The sequence below is a fragment of the Gobius niger genome, assembly GCF_951799975.1.
Source record: "Gobius niger genome assembly, chromosome: 3".
Taxonomy (NCBI): domain Eukaryota; kingdom Metazoa; phylum Chordata; class Actinopteri; order Gobiiformes; family Gobiidae; genus Gobius; species Gobius niger.
The window spans coordinates 23,181,903-23,199,626 of NC_136854.1; the positions used below are offsets into that span (position 1 = coordinate 23,181,903).

General features: G+C 39.0%; 2 protein-coding genes across 3 annotated transcripts; one reads left to right on the plus strand and one right to left on the minus strand.

Annotated features, from left to right (window-relative positions):
* Positions 1 to 423: 423 nt before the first annotated feature.
* Positions 424 to 2,177, minus strand: exoc1l (exocyst complex component 1 like). Its single transcript, XM_079553773.1, has 3 exons — positions 1,944 to 2,177; positions 1,638 to 1,813; positions 424 to 1,097 (listed from the first exon to the last, which is right to left on the minus strand). Exons 1-3 carry the CDS (start codon positions 2,062 to 2,064, stop codon positions 828 to 830), a joined length of 567 nt encoding a protein of 188 aa, XP_079409899.1. The 5' UTR covers positions 2,065 to 2,177; the 3' UTR covers positions 424 to 827.
* Positions 2,178 to 4,058: 1,881 nt separating this feature from the next.
* Positions 4,059 to 17,679, plus strand: clockb (clock circadian regulator b). Of its 2 annotated transcripts, none has more exons than XM_079554468.1 (24): positions 4,059 to 4,195; positions 5,659 to 5,743; positions 6,511 to 6,632; positions 6,928 to 7,013; positions 7,449 to 7,508; positions 7,586 to 7,734; positions 8,092 to 8,183; positions 8,268 to 8,357; positions 8,469 to 8,589; positions 8,767 to 8,880; positions 8,986 to 9,104; positions 9,173 to 9,255; positions 9,818 to 9,924; positions 10,009 to 10,156; positions 10,280 to 10,355; positions 10,610 to 10,748; positions 10,837 to 10,940; positions 11,011 to 11,223; positions 11,313 to 11,471; positions 11,951 to 12,151; positions 12,343 to 12,536; positions 12,615 to 12,744; positions 12,819 to 12,953; positions 14,778 to 17,679. In XM_079554468.1, the coding sequence occupies exons 4-24, from the start codon at positions 6,997 to 6,999 to the stop codon at positions 15,009 to 15,011; spliced, it is 2,685 nt and encodes an 894-aa protein (XP_079410594.1). In that variant the 5' UTR covers positions 4,059 to 4,195; positions 5,659 to 5,743; positions 6,511 to 6,632; positions 6,928 to 6,996; the 3' UTR covers positions 15,012 to 17,679. The 2 variants fall into 2 exon arrangements, with proteins under 2 accessions (XP_079410594.1, XP_079410595.1); XM_079554469.1 differs by having other exon boundaries at positions 12,822 to 12,953.
* Positions 17,680 to 17,724: the final 45 nt, after the last annotated feature.

Below are 17,724 nucleotides of genomic sequence, written 5' to 3' on the forward strand. Positions count from 1 at the left end.
TCGTGAGAAGCTTGTAGAAGGAGGATATCGAAAATGTCTGACCCAAAATGTACAGTTTAAAGGCAATGCTACCAAATATTAATGAAATGTATGTAAACATTTGGCTTTGTAAAAAGTAATATAAAACCGTGTAGAAAATTCTATCTCTCATTCTTGTGGCATTTGAGAAATAGAAATATGTATATTTTTTTTTCATTCTAATTGACCTAAAAAAGTAGGAAGTTAAATCTGGTTTCATTTCAGACAGTGAGAAAAAATGCAAATGTGTCTTTTTATAAAGTGTATGTAAAAACATCTTGATCAAATGTCACATGTGTGCATGTTTCACTAAGCTATGTAATGCTAATGCTAAACAACTGATATAACAAAATTGAGTGACAAACATGAGCAACATCATTTCAAATATAGAAAAAATGGAAACACCACAGACAATTGTTCCCTTGATATTTTTAGGATGAAAGCGGGTTATAAGAAGACCACACATGTACCAACTGTGTTAGAATAAGAAGGATTTTATGAACAATGCACACATTGACACAATCACTTTTCAGATACAGTCAACATTTAATCCCAATACATTTTTGGTTCCCTAACCTTTTACGGAATATGAATATGCTAGTTACAATAGACATACAATGCTTCAAATGGTCAAATTAGCCATTTATAAAGAGATAATTAACTACAAAATATACCTTTTTCTTGAGGGATTAGCCCAATACTAAAAGTTATGGAACACCACAATAGACTATAGTTGGCTCATAAAGATAAATCCCAGTTCACATGTACATTACACCATAAACATAGCTCTCTTTGAGTGAATGCACCTCTTATGCATCCAGAGGCACGGGGCACATAGATAGGCAGACCAAATTAAATGCATAGAAGCATATCTGTGAAAGCACCACACAGTCCCCTCTGTTAGAGTAAAAGGATGTGGGTTTGATGTAAACCCAGTCAAAGTTCCGAAGGTTCAGTGGCCTCTGACAGTACTGATCGCTGAGGGCAACCAGCGCCCGGACGAACGCATATTTAGCTGAGCAGCTGATCGCCGTCACTGTTCGCACCTTGCCAAAGTGCAGTAGAAAACAAGGATCATCCTAAATGAAAACAAACCAAAAAGACTCATTATTGGATCTGTTTAACAAACCTCCTTTTAAGTCCAACAGCTATTTGTTATTTTCAGATTCTAAAATGGGGTCCCCGTTTGGTATATTCAAAGAAATATGCCAAAATCTCCACAAATGTATTTATTTATTCCTTGAGACTCAGTGTCTCATTTGAAAGAGGGACCGACTTCAAACTCAACAATTAATTGTACCTCATTTATTGTGAAGTCCATCATATAGCCTACCTAACCACACCGCAAAGTCAGACATTTTTATCCCATTTTGCTTTCTCCCATCTCAATTAAACACAAAAGCCTTGCTCTGTAGTTTTCTGAAACACAGCAATTACTTTGTGTTGTAGCTACTCTCGTTACATGTGAAAGGTGTAAAAACAACAGCGTTGACAGTCTATAATTCACATTGAAAATACACTTGTTTTTCCATTTTTTGTTTTTTCAATGCAGATTTGGATTGAGGGGGATTCGATGGTAATGCATTCCTAAAAGCTACTGAGAGTAATGTGAGTCTTACCACATCAGGATCCCGTCCATCGACTAGACTCAAGTCTTCCAGAAACCAGATCTCTGTCGTTTTGTAGGAGTCCTGTATGCTGGAGCGTTTTGTTTGGGACTTTTTGGATCCAGATTTTAAAGTGGTCTGTGATATCTGACATCGCACGATAGATAACTGTACCTGCCTTTTTGCAACTGTAATAAAAAACAAACATCCTTTGCATCATTTGATTAGATTAACTTTATGTGATAAAAAGCAGTCCAAACTGTTTTATTTAATGTTGTTGTTTCAGAAGTCATACCATAATGAAAGTGGCGATTTTACCTGACACGCAGAGAAAATGCCTTCCTGGCGCTGGCTCCTCAATTTCAATAAACTCCATCAGTCTTTGTTTTGCAGGTCTGAACAAAACTCGCTGCATTTCCTCTCGGAGAAGAGACGACATACTGGTGGGAATGTAAGCAAAACTAGAGGCACTGTAGGAAAGGTAAGGGAACACACAATAAATAGAGACAGCAGTGTAGAGTGAGGAGATGCGCTGCTGTCTGATTTGTCAGTATGTTTTCGCACACACACTCGCACTCACACTCAGAGCTGACGAGTCTCACTCTTTCATTTAAGCACCATCCAAGAGGGACTTGGCAAGAAGCAATTATAGACCGGTATGTTTGGTTCATCCTTTTATCACATCAATTAGCATCCATTAAGAGCACAAGCAACGTGATTCCCATATTGACCACAGTTTCCTGTAAACAAAGATTTTTTTGTGCCTTTTTTACATCTACAGATAGTTCTATGTGTTTATACATTTCTTACCTCTCCTCACTAAGGACACTATGTTTTTCATTTTCCATGCTGGTCTTGCTGTCTCCACTCACATAGGTTGGTATATATTATGGCACGGTGCCCAGTGTTCATCTGTGATTAAACGGTTTGTGTGGGAAAAGGATGTCCCACAGCACTTTGAATGGTTTCCATTACCATGTAATAATTCAATCTCTGCGAGCCTATACGTGCATATACAGCACATCTCTATACTTGTACAGTTACAAGTTAGAAAAGTACATAAAGTGAACAGTACAAATATAATTAGAATTCTTATTTTATCCCAAAATGTTTAAATGTAATGCTGAAAATATGAACCATGCACATTTCTCCAGACAATAAGACACATGATTTGATTTGTTGACAGGAAATGCTGTGGCTTCATTTGATTTGTCACTTTTTTTGAAAACAATGATAAACCTTTGCACAGTTAAGTGCTTTATTGTTGTTTTTGTGGGTGCTCGCTTTGAAAGGCTCCTTACCTCTGAGATGGAAAGATGAGCGGATGGGCAGGAAGTCTATGGAGGAAAGCAAATATACAAGTGTTGAATCTCATGAATAACATATGAGATGTGTACTTATCAGAAACTTTAGTCTGTCTGTTATTGGCATGGAAACATTTGCCTTGGACAGCTTAGAGATTTTAATTTAGAAGGAAGGAAAAGTAAAGCACACTATATAGCTTCTTAAAAATTAATAACAGTTTACATAAAATATATATATTATTGAAAGGACTTTTTAAATCAAAATGGTTGGTATTGGCTGGTGCAGAGGGCCAGAAATGTAGTAAACAAGGTTTTATTATTATTACTGTTCATTTTCTGTTTAGATGCTGATCACAAGAAATCACATGCCTTTAGCTGATTAATTTCTCCCTTTACGTTTAAAATGGTTCGATCGTGAAACTATTATTTCATTTTTCTTCATAATACATCCGTAGGTTAGACTTAAAGGGGATGTTTGATAAAATCCATAATGCTATTAACAGTTTTATTGTTTGTTTTTCTTTTATTTACATTTTCCATATGGTGTGGTTGTCAAATAAGGTAGTCATGTAAACTGCTTCATTATTACAGAACTTTTGAGAGTTTTCTACTAATTGAGTCAGTGTAATGACTGACTTGGCATAGTTATTATGTTGCAAAATATAACGTTTTTGTGAGGATAATAAGAGACAGATGATTTGTAATACATTGTAACAGTGCCAGGGAACCTCAATATGTTTGATTTTTTTTTTTTTAGGTCTAACGTCATGGACTTTTGACCTCGCGATTGGTTCCCGATACCCGGGAAACCCCTGTCATGACTGCGCCCGGCCATGGTCATCCGAATTGCTGGATCATTTTCCTATGTGCCATTAATAAGATGAAAGGAATGAAAGGCAACATTTGATGTATCGACAGTCGAGTTGCAAGTTTATGTGGCTTTCATCTATTGTGATCTGCTTTTATGGCCAACTAAATACCACATACAGCCTTTTCATCCGTGTTCGAATTCCCAAAAGTGTATTTTCTTGTTGGATTTAATAGACATTTTGTTCTTTTCTATTGACACCGTGTTCTTTCCCATTCCCATGTTACTGCTTCTTGCAAAATAGTGCGCCCTACTGTCTCCATTGCGCATGACTGTACGTCGTAATATGAAGTAGGCCTCCTGTTTTTCTCCCATCCCGGAGTCCTCTTGGCCCCCACCACCTCGATGCAACGTTTAAGTGAGCAAAACACGGAGGCAGTGGTCGCGTATTCATGAAGGTAAGGCTCTTTCTTGTGAATGTCCGCGCGGCGGGACTCTTTTTTTGCGTAATAGCGGAGTCCGTGTGGTGCGTATACGGTGTTTTGAGCGTGCGGAAGCGGTCGGACTGCAGAGGAGGCTTTGGGACTGTTTCCGCACGCTTGAGGGAGAGCAAGGCCCAGTGACCCACATTCAGAGCAGCCAGTGTGTATCCGTGTGTGTGAGTGGGCGAGCGTGTGCATTAGCGCCGTGCTTGTGTGCGTGAGTGCGCGCAGGTCTATGTGTGTACATACATCTGCCGCGAAAATGTTTCCACCATTGCTGATTTTTGGTATTTCTCAGCGACCCCGGGGTCTCGTTTGCTCGGATTTTGCAAGGATCGGCCTCTGCATTCACGTTTAGGTACAGTTTTCTTGCGGTGCTCTGATATTTTCGAGAATATTTTGTGTCCAATGTCAGTTGTTGCGTGACAGCTTGAGGCTCGGCGCCAGCTTGCTATTCTTGAGACAAATATTCTTCTTGTACATTTCGGACACCTATGATTTACCCAGTGCAATTGTGTCCGACAGTATGTCGAAGTTTAACGTGACCAGAACGAGGACATAAAAGCCTTTAATTATGTTTATATACGCGACGTTTTCGATAGCAAGCTGAGTAAACCTGCTAGCTTGCTATGGGTTGCTCGCTTTTGGTTGTATAACGAACACCTGTGGCATAAAAAGGCACTTTTAGAATCGGGTGCACTTTAATAAAAGTGGACGTAAAGGTCTTCAGTTTGACTTTGTTTGTGTATGTGCTGCCCTTTAATGTGGGCTGTTCTGTTGAGGAATTAGTCCCCTCTGTGGGCTTACACTAAATGCCAATCAATGACTGATTTATAATCAAATGTAGCTTTTCTACAGACCCACTTCAGAAGGACATCTCTTCTTCCTCTTCATGCGGTTTATGTGTTCCCTCAATCAACACTTCTGGTCATAGTTTGCCTGTGTTAATCAAATTGCTCATCAGCTTTAGTACGATGTTCTTCTAATATACCTTCATCCATTATACCAAACTAAATTTAGTACATTGTAATCTGCTTTATAGCAATCTGTAATAACTTATGTTATCTATGTAGTACATACACAATGGATTACTACTTTGGAGGTACATAATGAAATGAGGCATAAGACCCTTAGGGTTAGGGCTTAAGGTTAGAGATAGAGTTATGGTCTTGTGTCTTATTACATTATGTGCCACCAAAGTACTAAGGCACATTATTCCATTGTGTATCTAGCACAGAGGTACAAGTTATTGCAGACTGTTACACTTCACATTACATTGTACTAAATTTGGCAAGTACAATGTATCAAGGGTAGTGTAAAATAAAGTGTTTCCAGTATTAAAAATAACAACATGGCCTGCAGGTTTTACAGTTGCATTCGTAGTAAATCATGAACTGGGGCTTAGCTATGAATGAGTAGTCTTGCCTTTTGTGCTATAGGTGAGGTGTGGCCTACACGTGAAGATCTGTCAGTGCCTGAAAAGGTCAGCGCAACAACAGCCTCCAAACGCCTGTACGCCCCACTGTAAGTTCAAATTATGTGTATCCCAGTTCAAAGGTTTAGCTACAGTCACTTACGTGAGGTCCGGGTGTCCAAACTATTGTTGGGGCCTAATAATTCCCTTAGACCAATTTTACTGACCCTCAGAACCTTCTGCCCCTGATTTGTGGTTAGTGCTGTTGCCTCACAGCAAGAAGGTCTTGGGTTCAATTTCTGGGCCATGTGGGCCTTTCTGTGTCGAGTTTACTTGTTCTCCCCATGTCTGGGTGAGTTTTCTCCAGCTTCCCCATTAGCCCAAAACATGCACAGTAGGCTAAATTCTCTAGCGAGGTAGAGGGTCCCGACCATGAACTGGATAAAGATCTGGAGATGGGTGTCAACATTGACCCTTAATTTATTTATTTATTTATTTTTTAATAGACTGCAATGTAAATAGACAGTACTTACAAAAATATGACACTTTTTTTTTTTTTTTTTTCAATCTCACAATGGCATAGAAATGAGCAGAGTCTGAATCTCCGACAGTGTACCCTACAGTGTCCATTCTGGTCATATGTTCACTTTACTACAAGAATACATGTCCCCTTCAAGATCTCCAAAAGTGTGGTTTTAGTGATTTGGGAATTTTGGATATAAGTTGTTTCTTATTGGCAATTATCTTTATTTATTTTACAATTGTTTTTAATGGGGTTCTAATATGACTGTTGTTTTACAGTGAATTGTACAAAGCGGCCCTCAAGCGTAGTAATGACTTCATTTGAACCCTGTTATGTACTTTGTTTTTCCTGCAGATTTGACCACCATGGCTGACATGTGGTCTTGTTCTCGGTGATCTGCCAGTTTTGACCCCAGTGTCACCCTTGACCTCAAAACCCTTAAGTGAACAGGACATCTGAGCGTGTGTTGTTGTGGGGTGAGTTGTTTCATTTATTTATTTTTGTGATAGGTTGTAAACTATGTCTGTGTACTTTGCAATATTCGTAAAACAAATATTATCTGAAATTCTTACATTGTCAACCAAATATAATGCAACTATATTTTGGATATTTCTGAGCTCCATTTGGATGATCATTTCTTTTATACTTACCTGTGTGTATACACACATGTGACATCATTAGGCACATCTTTTAGTGAAGCTATATTTACAGTAAAAATATAAGGAAAAAAGGTTTCTTCTTCTCTCTAAACGTTTCTTCTTCTCTCCATAGGTGGTCTTCCAAATGTCTACCTCACGCTTGAAGAAGTCACTACAGCCACAGCCCTGATCAGCAGACAACATGACATCAAGCATAGGGTAAACACAAAACCAATCTGTCTTCACTCATTCATATGTGCTTACATTCCCTTGTATAAAGAGCAGAGCACTGCATAACTTTACTGAGTAAATACATCTTGTACAAATGTCTTCATTCTAATGATGATCCAGTGAGCGAAAGCTTTATTACGTTTGCATCTAGACACCGCCAAATACACACACTGTTAAACAAGTAATGCTTCTGGTGGCAAGCACATCACATTCCTGCCCTGTGTGTCTCACTTATGTTTTGTGTGTGGAACCAAAAATAAACCTGCTGCTGGCATGTAGGAATCCCTCTCAATAGTCAACATCCGTCATTAGTTATTAATAACAGAAGTTATCTGTATCCTCACTGCCAATATGTGTACACATATGGAAAATTCAGGAACCTGGGGAAATGATCTGTAATGTCTTTTTTCTGTGTTCCCATAGGGATGATTGTAGCCTCTTTGATGGGTTGATGGAAGAAGATGAAAAAGACAAAGCGAAACGGTGAATTGGATTGAAAATTATGGAGATCTATTTTGATTTAAATGAAAAAAAAATCTTACTTTTTTTTCTTACTTTAGCGTGTCCCGTAACAAGTCTGAGAAAAAAAGAAGAGACCAGTTCAATGTCCTCATCAAAGAACTTGGCACCATGTTGCCTGGCAACACCAGAAAGATGGACAAGTCTACAATCCTGCAGAAAAGCATTGACTTCCTCTGTAAACACAAAGGTTAGATTCTTTGTTTACTTCCTGTTGTTGGTGTTGAACACACCCCTCTTAGGTTTATCATTCACAGCATTAAGGACAATGGTAACTGCCTCTTTGTCCAGTATGCTTGAGTGGGAAATACTATATCTTAACCCTTGTCTTTACTTAAAAACTGCATGCATAGTTGTAGTTTTAAAATTTGTGAATATTGTATTGTTTAGTTTGCTGCAATAATAGCAGCACCTTTTACTGCCTTCATATTTTCTGCTGTTGCAATCTTCTTAATTCTTCTTTATACATACTGTATTATAGATTTGTTTTTTATAATATTTGTGTTTGTATGTCCTCATCATGTGCAAATGTATCTGTGCCATACAGAAATTGCAGCCCAGTCTGAGTCTAGTGAAATCAGACAAGACTGGAAACCTCCTTTTCTTAGCAATGAGGAGTTCACTCAGCTCATGCTGGAGGTGAGGCAGCAAAACATTAAATGCATTCTGAATTAATTATCCTAAAGCTTCCTTTACACAGATGTTATTGTTTTGTATTTTTAGGCTCTGGATGGTTTTTTTATAGCAATAATGACTGATGGAAACATCCTGTATGTTTCTGAAAGTGTCACGTCACTACTTGAACATTTGCCTGTAAGTTCAGCGATTCCACATGACGGATTGTATTTATGCACAGACTGACTCTAAGAGGAGAGTCACACATTGTTCAGCGTGCGCTGATTTTTTTCTTCTTGTGACTTTTAGGCAGACCTAGTGGACCAGAATTTGTTGAATTTTCTTCCAGTTGGGGAACACTCCGAGATATACAAGGCTCTTTCCACACACCCCACCGACTCGGACAGTTTAAGTTCAGATTATCTGAAAAGTGAGTAACACATTCAAACATATGCTTCATTTTTCATCTACAAATCCATAATCCATTGTAAATTTTTTATACGTACATGTACAACCAGTTTATTATATGTACGTGTTGTAAAGAATACCTTTTTAGACCCATGGGATATAAATTAAAAAGTCATGTTTCTTCGTTTTCTTCTTTCAGGTAAGAACCACATGGAGTTTTGCTGTCATATGCTGCGAGGGGCCATTGACCCTAAAGAACCTCCTGTGTATGAATATGTGAAGTTTATCGGCAACTTTAAATCACTTAATAATGGTATGTCATTTACTTTAATAATGAGCCCCTTTATACCATACAAGTTGATTGTTTTCATGATGTCTTTTCATAATTTAGTTTTTTGTTTTGTGTTCACTGGTATAGTTCCTAATATTACAAGAAATGGTCTTGCGGGAGTCTTGCAACGGTCCCTACAGCCTGCCTTTGATGACCAAGTTTGCTTTGTAGCCACGGTTCGGCTGGCCAAACCCCAATTTATAAAGGTATGCAGAAAACTCATCATTGCTGGCAATTACTTTCAATTTTATACTCACCTTTGTTTTGTCAACAGGAAATGTGTACGGTAGAGGAGCCAAATGAGGAGTTCACATCCAGGCACAGTCTAGAGTGGAAGTTCCTCTTCTTAGACCACAGGTATACTCTTCATGAAATGTGCTTGTCCTCTGATTTGAAGGGTACTCCAGGAAAGTAGCTAATTAAAATGGCCAACCTTCTCAGCAAGGTTAAGTTAGGAATGATTCTTGGGAATCACCTCATTGCCATTGTAACGCTAAAGACTGAATGCTCTCAGTAATATGTTATTCTTTAATGTTGTATATCGAGGTGCCGAAAATTAGCACTTCTGCTAATTCATTCAAAACAATACATTTGTCCAGTGAATTTGTGATATGCATAAAAAAACATAATTATTAATTTTTGTTACCCAAACTAACACGATACTAGGTTGAAAAAGTAACTCATACTTTATTATTTGGGCATGTAAACCATGTTAAGTTACTTGTTACTTTAAAAAAAAGTAGTCTGAGTACTCTAATGCGCTACCAACTAATACGTAACCACCCAGCACTGAAGACAAGAGAGGGGCATAAACATGGAGGATCACTGCCGGTGGTGGGGCAAACCACAACATTTGTGAAGAATGATTTAAGTGAGATTTGATACATATTTTTACTAAATGTAGTGTTTCTTTTTATAGAGCTCCACCAATCATAGGGTATCTTCCATTTGAGGTTCTGGGAACATCAGGGTATGACTATTATCATGTGGATGACCTGGAGACACTAGCCAAGTGTCATGAACACTGTGAGACTTCTTCTATTTCCTTCCACGATTGAGATCTGAGTGTCAACGGTGTATGCTAATTTCATGTGTAACCTCTTCACTCAGTGATGCAGTATGGTAAAGGGAAGTCCTGCTACTACCGTTTCTTGACTAAAGGGCAACAATGGATCTGGTTGCAAACCCATTACTACATCACCTACCACCAGTGGAACTCGAGGCCGGAGTTTATAGTTTGCACACATACAGTCGTCAGGTAACAATCACTATTACCATTTAGAAATGACAATTACATAGGACACTAATATCAAATCATCATGTTAATAACACAAGTATTACTAATAAGTATTTCATTTGGTTGGTCACTTTTTTTATGAAGCTATGCAGAGGTGAGAGCAGAGCAGCGAAGGGAGCTTGGCATTGAAGAGTCAAATCCTGAGGCGGCTGTGGACAAGGTAATACAAGAAACACTTTTTATGAGGGTTTTGTTGTGTTCACTTGTTTAGTTACTGGCTGTACCTCTCTAGCTATATTTGCTGGTTTTATCATTATTTAATGCTGGGGCCCCCTAACCCAGCATGAATTAAATGATAAATCCTTTAGAACAGATTCAGACAGGGCAGGTATTGTAATTGAAGTTTGACAATAGAATAAAACACTGGGCCCTATTCATTTACAACAAATCAGCTTAAAACACTTATTCTTTCAGAGTCAAGACTCGGAGTCGGAGCTAAACACATCCAGCCTTAAAGAAGCTTTGGAGAGATTTGATCGCAGCCGAACAGCCTCCACTTCCTCACGTAGTTCTCACAAGTCCTCCTCCCATGTTTCTGACAACACTTGCACTTGTAAGTACCTAAATTACACATGCAAGCTCAAATAAGTTTTACAGCATGCGATGTACCACTTAAAAAGACCTACATTTTGTTTCTACAGCAACCGCTTCCAAGCCACGCATGGACACAGCCACACCTCCTCGGCAATCACTGGCATCAACAATGGAGATGACATCACAACGACGATCTTCAATTAGCAGTCAAGTATGGCACATTTCCTAAAATAAACATTCCCAGTGGTCTTTCATTTTTAACTTTTATAAACTATATTCAGTCAATGAGCTCCCAGACAACCAGCCAGAGTGTTACTCCAAGTATGATGGCGCAGCAGCAGCAGCAGCAGCAGCAGCAGCAGCAACAACAACAACAACAACAACAACAACAACAACAACAACAACAACAACAGCAACAGCAACAGCAACAACAACAGCAACAACAACAGCAACAACAACAGCAGCAATCACAGCAACTACAGACTAGCGTACAAGTGAGAAATGACAGCATTTCAAGTGTATATTTTTTTTCCATTTTCTTTTTCCCAAAAAACATTAGTTGTTTTTTTCCTCTGGTCTGCAGCCTGTGATGGAGTTCTCAGCACAGGTGAATGCTATGCAGCACTTAAAGGATCAACTGGAGCAAAGAACCAGGATGATCCAGGCCAACATACAACGGCAGCAGGAGGAGCTGAGGCACATCCAGGAGCAGCTCCAGAGAGTACAGGGACAGGGTATACAGGTAACTGCATATATTTGACACAGATAGGCCACACATTTTAAAGCCATTGATTTGATAATTACTCTTTATATTTTCCAACCTGGCAAAAGCTAGATTGATATCACAATGCTAATAACATTAGCTCAATAATATCTGTCCGGGAAGGCTCCGGTTTAAATCGTTTGGTAAGGACAGACTTTTTGGGGGTATTTATAGGCAATCGCAGCTAATCAAAACATAGTTATACAATAGTAATAGGACTTATTACTTTGATAATAAATTGGCAGAATCATTCAATCCTAAAATTTAATTGTGTTTTGTGTATATGTAAATATATTTTGTGTATATGAAAATATTTACTTGCTGTTATCTGTATTGTTTTGAGAGTGCTTAGCACACTCGGTACACGGCTGAACACCTGAATATCCCCTATCAGAGAAGAATAAAGTATCTATCTGTCATCTATCCATTAATTGTGAACCACATATTTTTCTCCTAAGATGTTGCTACAGCAGCAGAGTGGAGCAGTGAATGTTCAACTGCCTCAGGTCGGCTCGGTCCAGCAAACAACAGCTCAGACCGCTCAGGTCCAACAAACAGCACTTAACCCCGTCCATTCAGGAACACAACCGCTGACCATCCAACCACAGGCCACGACCACTCAGCAGAACCTCCAGCCTCAAAACAACACTTTGGTGCAGGTGATATGCGTAACATGCTGCATGACCTTTCACAACATCATTGATAAGATCATTAAGATGTAAAAAACAGAATTTTTTCTTTCTGCTCAAAATGCAGACAAATTGTGTTTAATCAACAGTATTAAACACACTTAAGTATGCACTTTGTGAAGGTTTTATAGCTACTTTAAATGTTTCTCATTTTCTTGTAGCCACAACGCCAGCAGCAACAGCCTCCTCAAGCGCAGTCACAGACACAGGGGTCTGTGTCAGCTCCTCTGTATAACACCATGATGATTTCTCAGCCGGGCCAGCCCAACGTTCTTCAGATCAGCACCAGTCTGCCGCAGAATAACACTCAGCAAGGCACCACTGTTGCCACTTTTACACAAGACAGACAAATTCGGTGAGGAAATTATAAAATAAAAAAATCTCTTTTTTAACCATATACTGAACATGTTATAATTCTATCTTTTTCCTGTAGGTTTCCAGCAGGGCAGCAGCTTGTGACTAAGCTTGTGACAGCTCCCATGGCTTGCGGAGCAGTTATGGTGCCTACTTCCATGTTTATGGGACAGGTGGTCACTGCATACAACCCTTTTGGCGGACAACAGGTAAAAATCAGGAGAGTCGTACTTAAGAGTTGTCGTACAACAAAAATATTGTTATTATTATTTTTTTACTTCAGCAGGCTGGACAAACTCAGACACTTACCCTGCAACCTGCCCAACCAGCCCAAGGTCAAACGGACGGCCAAAACCAAACTGCAGTAGTGACACAGAGCGGTCAGCAAGGGCAGCAGCAACAACAGCAGTTTCTCCAGGTATCACCAGAGGGCAGCATTTAATCTGATTTTGTCGACTAAAATATTTAGTCCTAATTTTAGTCAAAGTAATATATTTGACGACGGAAATTGGACTAAAGCTGCATAAAAAATTGTTTGTGAGACTAAAACTATGACTGAAATGTCCAGATATTTTCATCGACTAAAATAAGACTAAATGAAAATGAAAAGAAGAGACTAAAATCATCCAAACTTCACCGACAGTCTGAAAGAGCCTCAGATCATTTCAATTCTCTGCCAAAGGAACAGCCCTGAGCTTTGTTCATGTGGGAGAAGAAACATGAAGCAGAGGACCTTGATTAAATATGATAATAATAAATATTATAAATGTAAAGTCGACTTAATTTATCTTCAATTTAGTCGACTAAATTGATATGCAATTTTGGTCGACTAAAACTCGACTAAAATTGAAGAGATCGTTTTGATCAAATCACCACTAAAATGAAATAACATTTTTGTCAAAAGACTAAAACTAAATTAAAATATGTCAAAATTAACACTGGATTAGATCGCCTTAGTCAGGGATGCCATTTGCGTCAATTTTCAACTTATATTCAAATGTGATTATTTTTGATTTTTAATTGTGAGAAAGAAGAAGAAAAAAGTGCATAACGGAGCAGGAGACCAAAGGCACCAGAGTTTAGCATAAGTTTGGTCTCACAGCAGAGTTTGTAGCAAGCTCACTGCAGCTTTGTCACGTAATGCTTTCATTACGTGACAAAGCTGCAGTGAGCTTGTGTTCACTGATGGTCTTAGAGCAAAGAGGTGAATACAGGTGAGACACAATGAAACAAACCATGGATGTCTCATCAAAGATCCATAACAAAACAGAACGATGAGAAAACCTCAGTTTACTCACAGCATGAAACTAACAAAACCAGTGAGCGCTATGTTTGGTCTTCATTAAAAACTTTGTCTTAAACGAGTCCACTTCTCCACAAAGCAGCACACACAGGCGCTCGCTCTACAGCACCAGTGGTCCACTACTCAGACATCAGCTGTGAGGGGTTTGGGGCTTTAACTCAATTTGCAGCTCTCATTTTTCAGTTAGGTTTCTGTCCCAAAACTGTACAGCCTGATTCAGCTACAGCCTGTGAATGAAAAATAGATTGGATTAGTCCTATATTGATTGTTATTTTAATCAAACAGTTAGGTTTATAATTGATTTAATTATGATACATCTATTATTACTGATAACAGTATTAATATACTATGAGTTGGACTAACCAGGCAATTGTACTGGGGGCCCAGATGATAAAGCTGCCTTTAAACCAATGAGTTTATAAATTCATAAATAAATAAAGAAATCTTCTTTTAAAATGAAACCAGAATACAGGAAACCCTCTTTGAATTTTAAAAAAGGTCAGTCAAGGAAGGACCACCTGCGCTCCCTCAGCGTCATACAGGTGTGGCCACAGTGGTCCAAGGGACTGCTCAGGGAGTTTGTGTTTGCTCAGACACATGGAAAATTAGAGGGAACATTGATTTTCCATGCTCAGTAATTATTCTTAAATCATTTAATGAAAAATATTTTCATGTCTAGCCCTAGTGGTTAGAGCTGCTGCACTTACAGCAGGACAATATCTGTTTCCTGTGCGTTGTCGGTTTGAGTCCTGGCTCCAACAATTTGCTGAATGTCTCTCCCTGCTCTTTCCCCTCATTCACCCTCAGCAGTCTGGTTTAATATAAGAGATATGTAGGCTGCGGCTTGTTGTGATGGCTGCATTTTGACCTGCAACTCAAAATGAGTTTAACTGATTGTTTAAATTAGTCCAAATAATTGTATATTTCTTGTTTTCCCAGGGCACTCGTCTCCTCCACAGTAATCAGTCTACCCAGCTCATTCTGCAGGCAGCTTTCCCACTCCAACAGCAGGGCACTTTCACGCAGACCACACATCAACAACAAACGCAGCAACCGCAACAGCAGCAGTCTCACCACCAGAGACACCAGCAGCAACTCAAGCCACAACCTCAGAAACAGCAGAAAGCCCAGTCCACACACAGGGCCGACAGTGTGAGCAGCCAGCCTCAGTAAACTATGCTCGAACACTTCTAACCTGCAACCTTCCCAGTACATCCCCCTTCTGCTGCCCTTTCTTCCTCCGTAAGAAAGGAAAGAGTCATAGGAAAGAGGAAAGCTGTCGAGTTCGAAGAGAAATCTCCAAGACTTATCACCATGGCAACAGGACAGATTGGATTAAAATCCCTGTTTTCCTCGGCAGTGGCAGAGTTGTAGGGGAGATGCAGCCTCTATGGAAGGCTGTTGGGAATCCTGAGAACATGGTAATGATTGGCTTTAGTGAATGCGTATCAAAAATGAACGGACCCTGTACAGACTTGCTGTATAATAAAACCCTGTAAATATTCCGTATAGGCTAACAGGAAACAGAAATGTAGTATTTTATATGATTGCATGGAAAGAATAACCGTGTAAGCTTTTAATAGTCGCTTTTGAGAAATTGAATTTTTACTTTGTTCAAGTGTTTTTTGGTTAAAGATGGAGCAAATATAAGCTCTCCCAGACTCCTCTCCCCTTCTGTCTCTCAAAGAGTCTAAAAAGGCTTTAAAGTTCTGTCTGGTGGCTTGAAACCTTGGGCTTGGGATTTTGTGGAATTGTGTTTTTAATCCTGTCTCTGAGACATAAATAGCTCTTTTTTTTTTTTTTTTAAGTATAAAGTATGTTTGGCAAAAAACTAAATTACAGTTTAACTGGGTACATCGCTAAAGGTCACTGTACTTCTCACGGGTTTAGTGATTCCAAGTGCCAATAACGTAGTCCCTTTTTATTTTAAACTGAGTATTCAAAATCATATATTTTCCAATAAGATTATACACCTTATAAACTAAATGTGTGTGTGTGTATATAGTAAGAATTATTTTGTAACCGTCAGAGAGCCCTATACATGACAAACAATATATCCTCAACCTCCTGAAACTTTAGCACTTGATGTGGTTGTGTTCGGTAAAATCACTGTCCAGAACTAGCTGTTTGTATCTGTGGTCTGATTCTTTGAGATTGTGTGCGTGTGTGTGTGTGTGTGGGTGTGTGTGTGTGTTTGTGTGTGTTTTAAGAAAACAATCTTTGTGTGCATGAGTGAGTTTGTCTGTTGCCCCTTGTGTCTTACAATATTTGACTTAGTAAGAATATGAAGTTGCTGGATGGTACTTGTACTCTCAGGAATGTGGAAAGTTTAGCTTCTGCCTCAGTCTGGTTCCAGACCCCATGAAGGAATAGACAGTGATGCCACAGGAAAGACCACAGGACATGTCTTACATTATTTAGCAGCCTAGACCCATTTTCTGCTTGTCTGTTATTTTGTTAACTTACCAAAACCTCAATTGAAAGATTTACATTTCTTCTATAATTTCAACTGGGTCACTGGCATAGTTTGCCCCTCAGAAAACATGTCAGTTCACTTGTTGATCTACTCTAATCAAACTCTTTTGGTCTTCCTCTTCATTGTTTTTTCCTTCAGTCTTCCTCAGCCTCACTAAAACTCATGCAGTTCCGATGACTATCACTCAGTTCCCAACAGCAGTTAAACCCATGGCTGAGCTCAGGCCCACTGTGCTCAGCCCCTGTACTACCGTTAAAGCCATATCAAATAGAAAAGCCTTGGATTGAAGGATGCATCGTGGTTGACAAGGAGCATTTAGAATGTGTTTTGTCTCCCAAATGTCGTAGCGATTGAGTGGGTGTGTGTGTAGTGTGGAAATAGTGTCTCCTCTGTACCCTACTTCTTGTATCACCCAGGGGTCAGTTTCATTTTCCCCTGGCGATAGCCAATCAGTTCTTGCGTTGCAGTATACAGAAAAAAAAATGTTCAAGAAACTTCCTCGTTGGTTGGGCCCAGTTTTCTGCTGGCCCATGTGGGATAGCTCGACTTGAATATGCTGTGTGAGTGAATGCATTTGTATGCATGTTTGCTGTCACTGTAACCCAGTCTATTTTCATAAGGAAATGGTGAAATTTGTGACTGGTAAAGGATGGGTGTAACCAGTCATGTGGTTTTATACTGACTGATTACTCTCATTCACAGTAACTACACAACAGACCAGCCTCAAATAGTATCTCTCTGTTTGAGAGAGAATAAGGAAACTTTATTGTTATTGCTTAATGGACTATTTGAACCAGGTCTTCCACCTAACACATAGCAAGTGTAGATTCTCTAAGTAGTTGTATGTAAGGCATCACTGTTGAGGTGTGTCACTGATTCCCAGCCCAAAGAATGTAACGGTGTAATAGACTAATGGATGTTGTTTTGTGAAAATGGAGAACCGTTGACAGGCTTTTGATTAAGGAAATGGTCAGGAAAAAAAATCACTAACATTCATGTTATGAGTTCCAAACACAATATGTTAAAGGTGAATGTTTAATCCTTCAAATTTTCGATCTCTATTAAGAAAGGAAATGGTGTAGAATATTTGAAATGACGTGACTCCTCCCTCCTCACAGCTCCACTGATAACCTCTCCACTACACAATTTGGTTCATAGATTTGTAGAATACTGTACACATACTTAAAGCTAAGATCACCAGTATTCAGTGTAAAACGGTGCTATGCTAACTTGTATGTCTGTATCCCTCTGCTCTTGAACTGTGCTCCTTATCTAACCCAAAGTCAAATGTAATAATCTTTTGAAGCAAAAATGTTTGCTATTATTATAACTATTCTCCCTAATTGGTCAATTTGAAAATAAAACACTTGCAAATATTATCTGACAAATGTATCTGCTTCTGTGTATTTT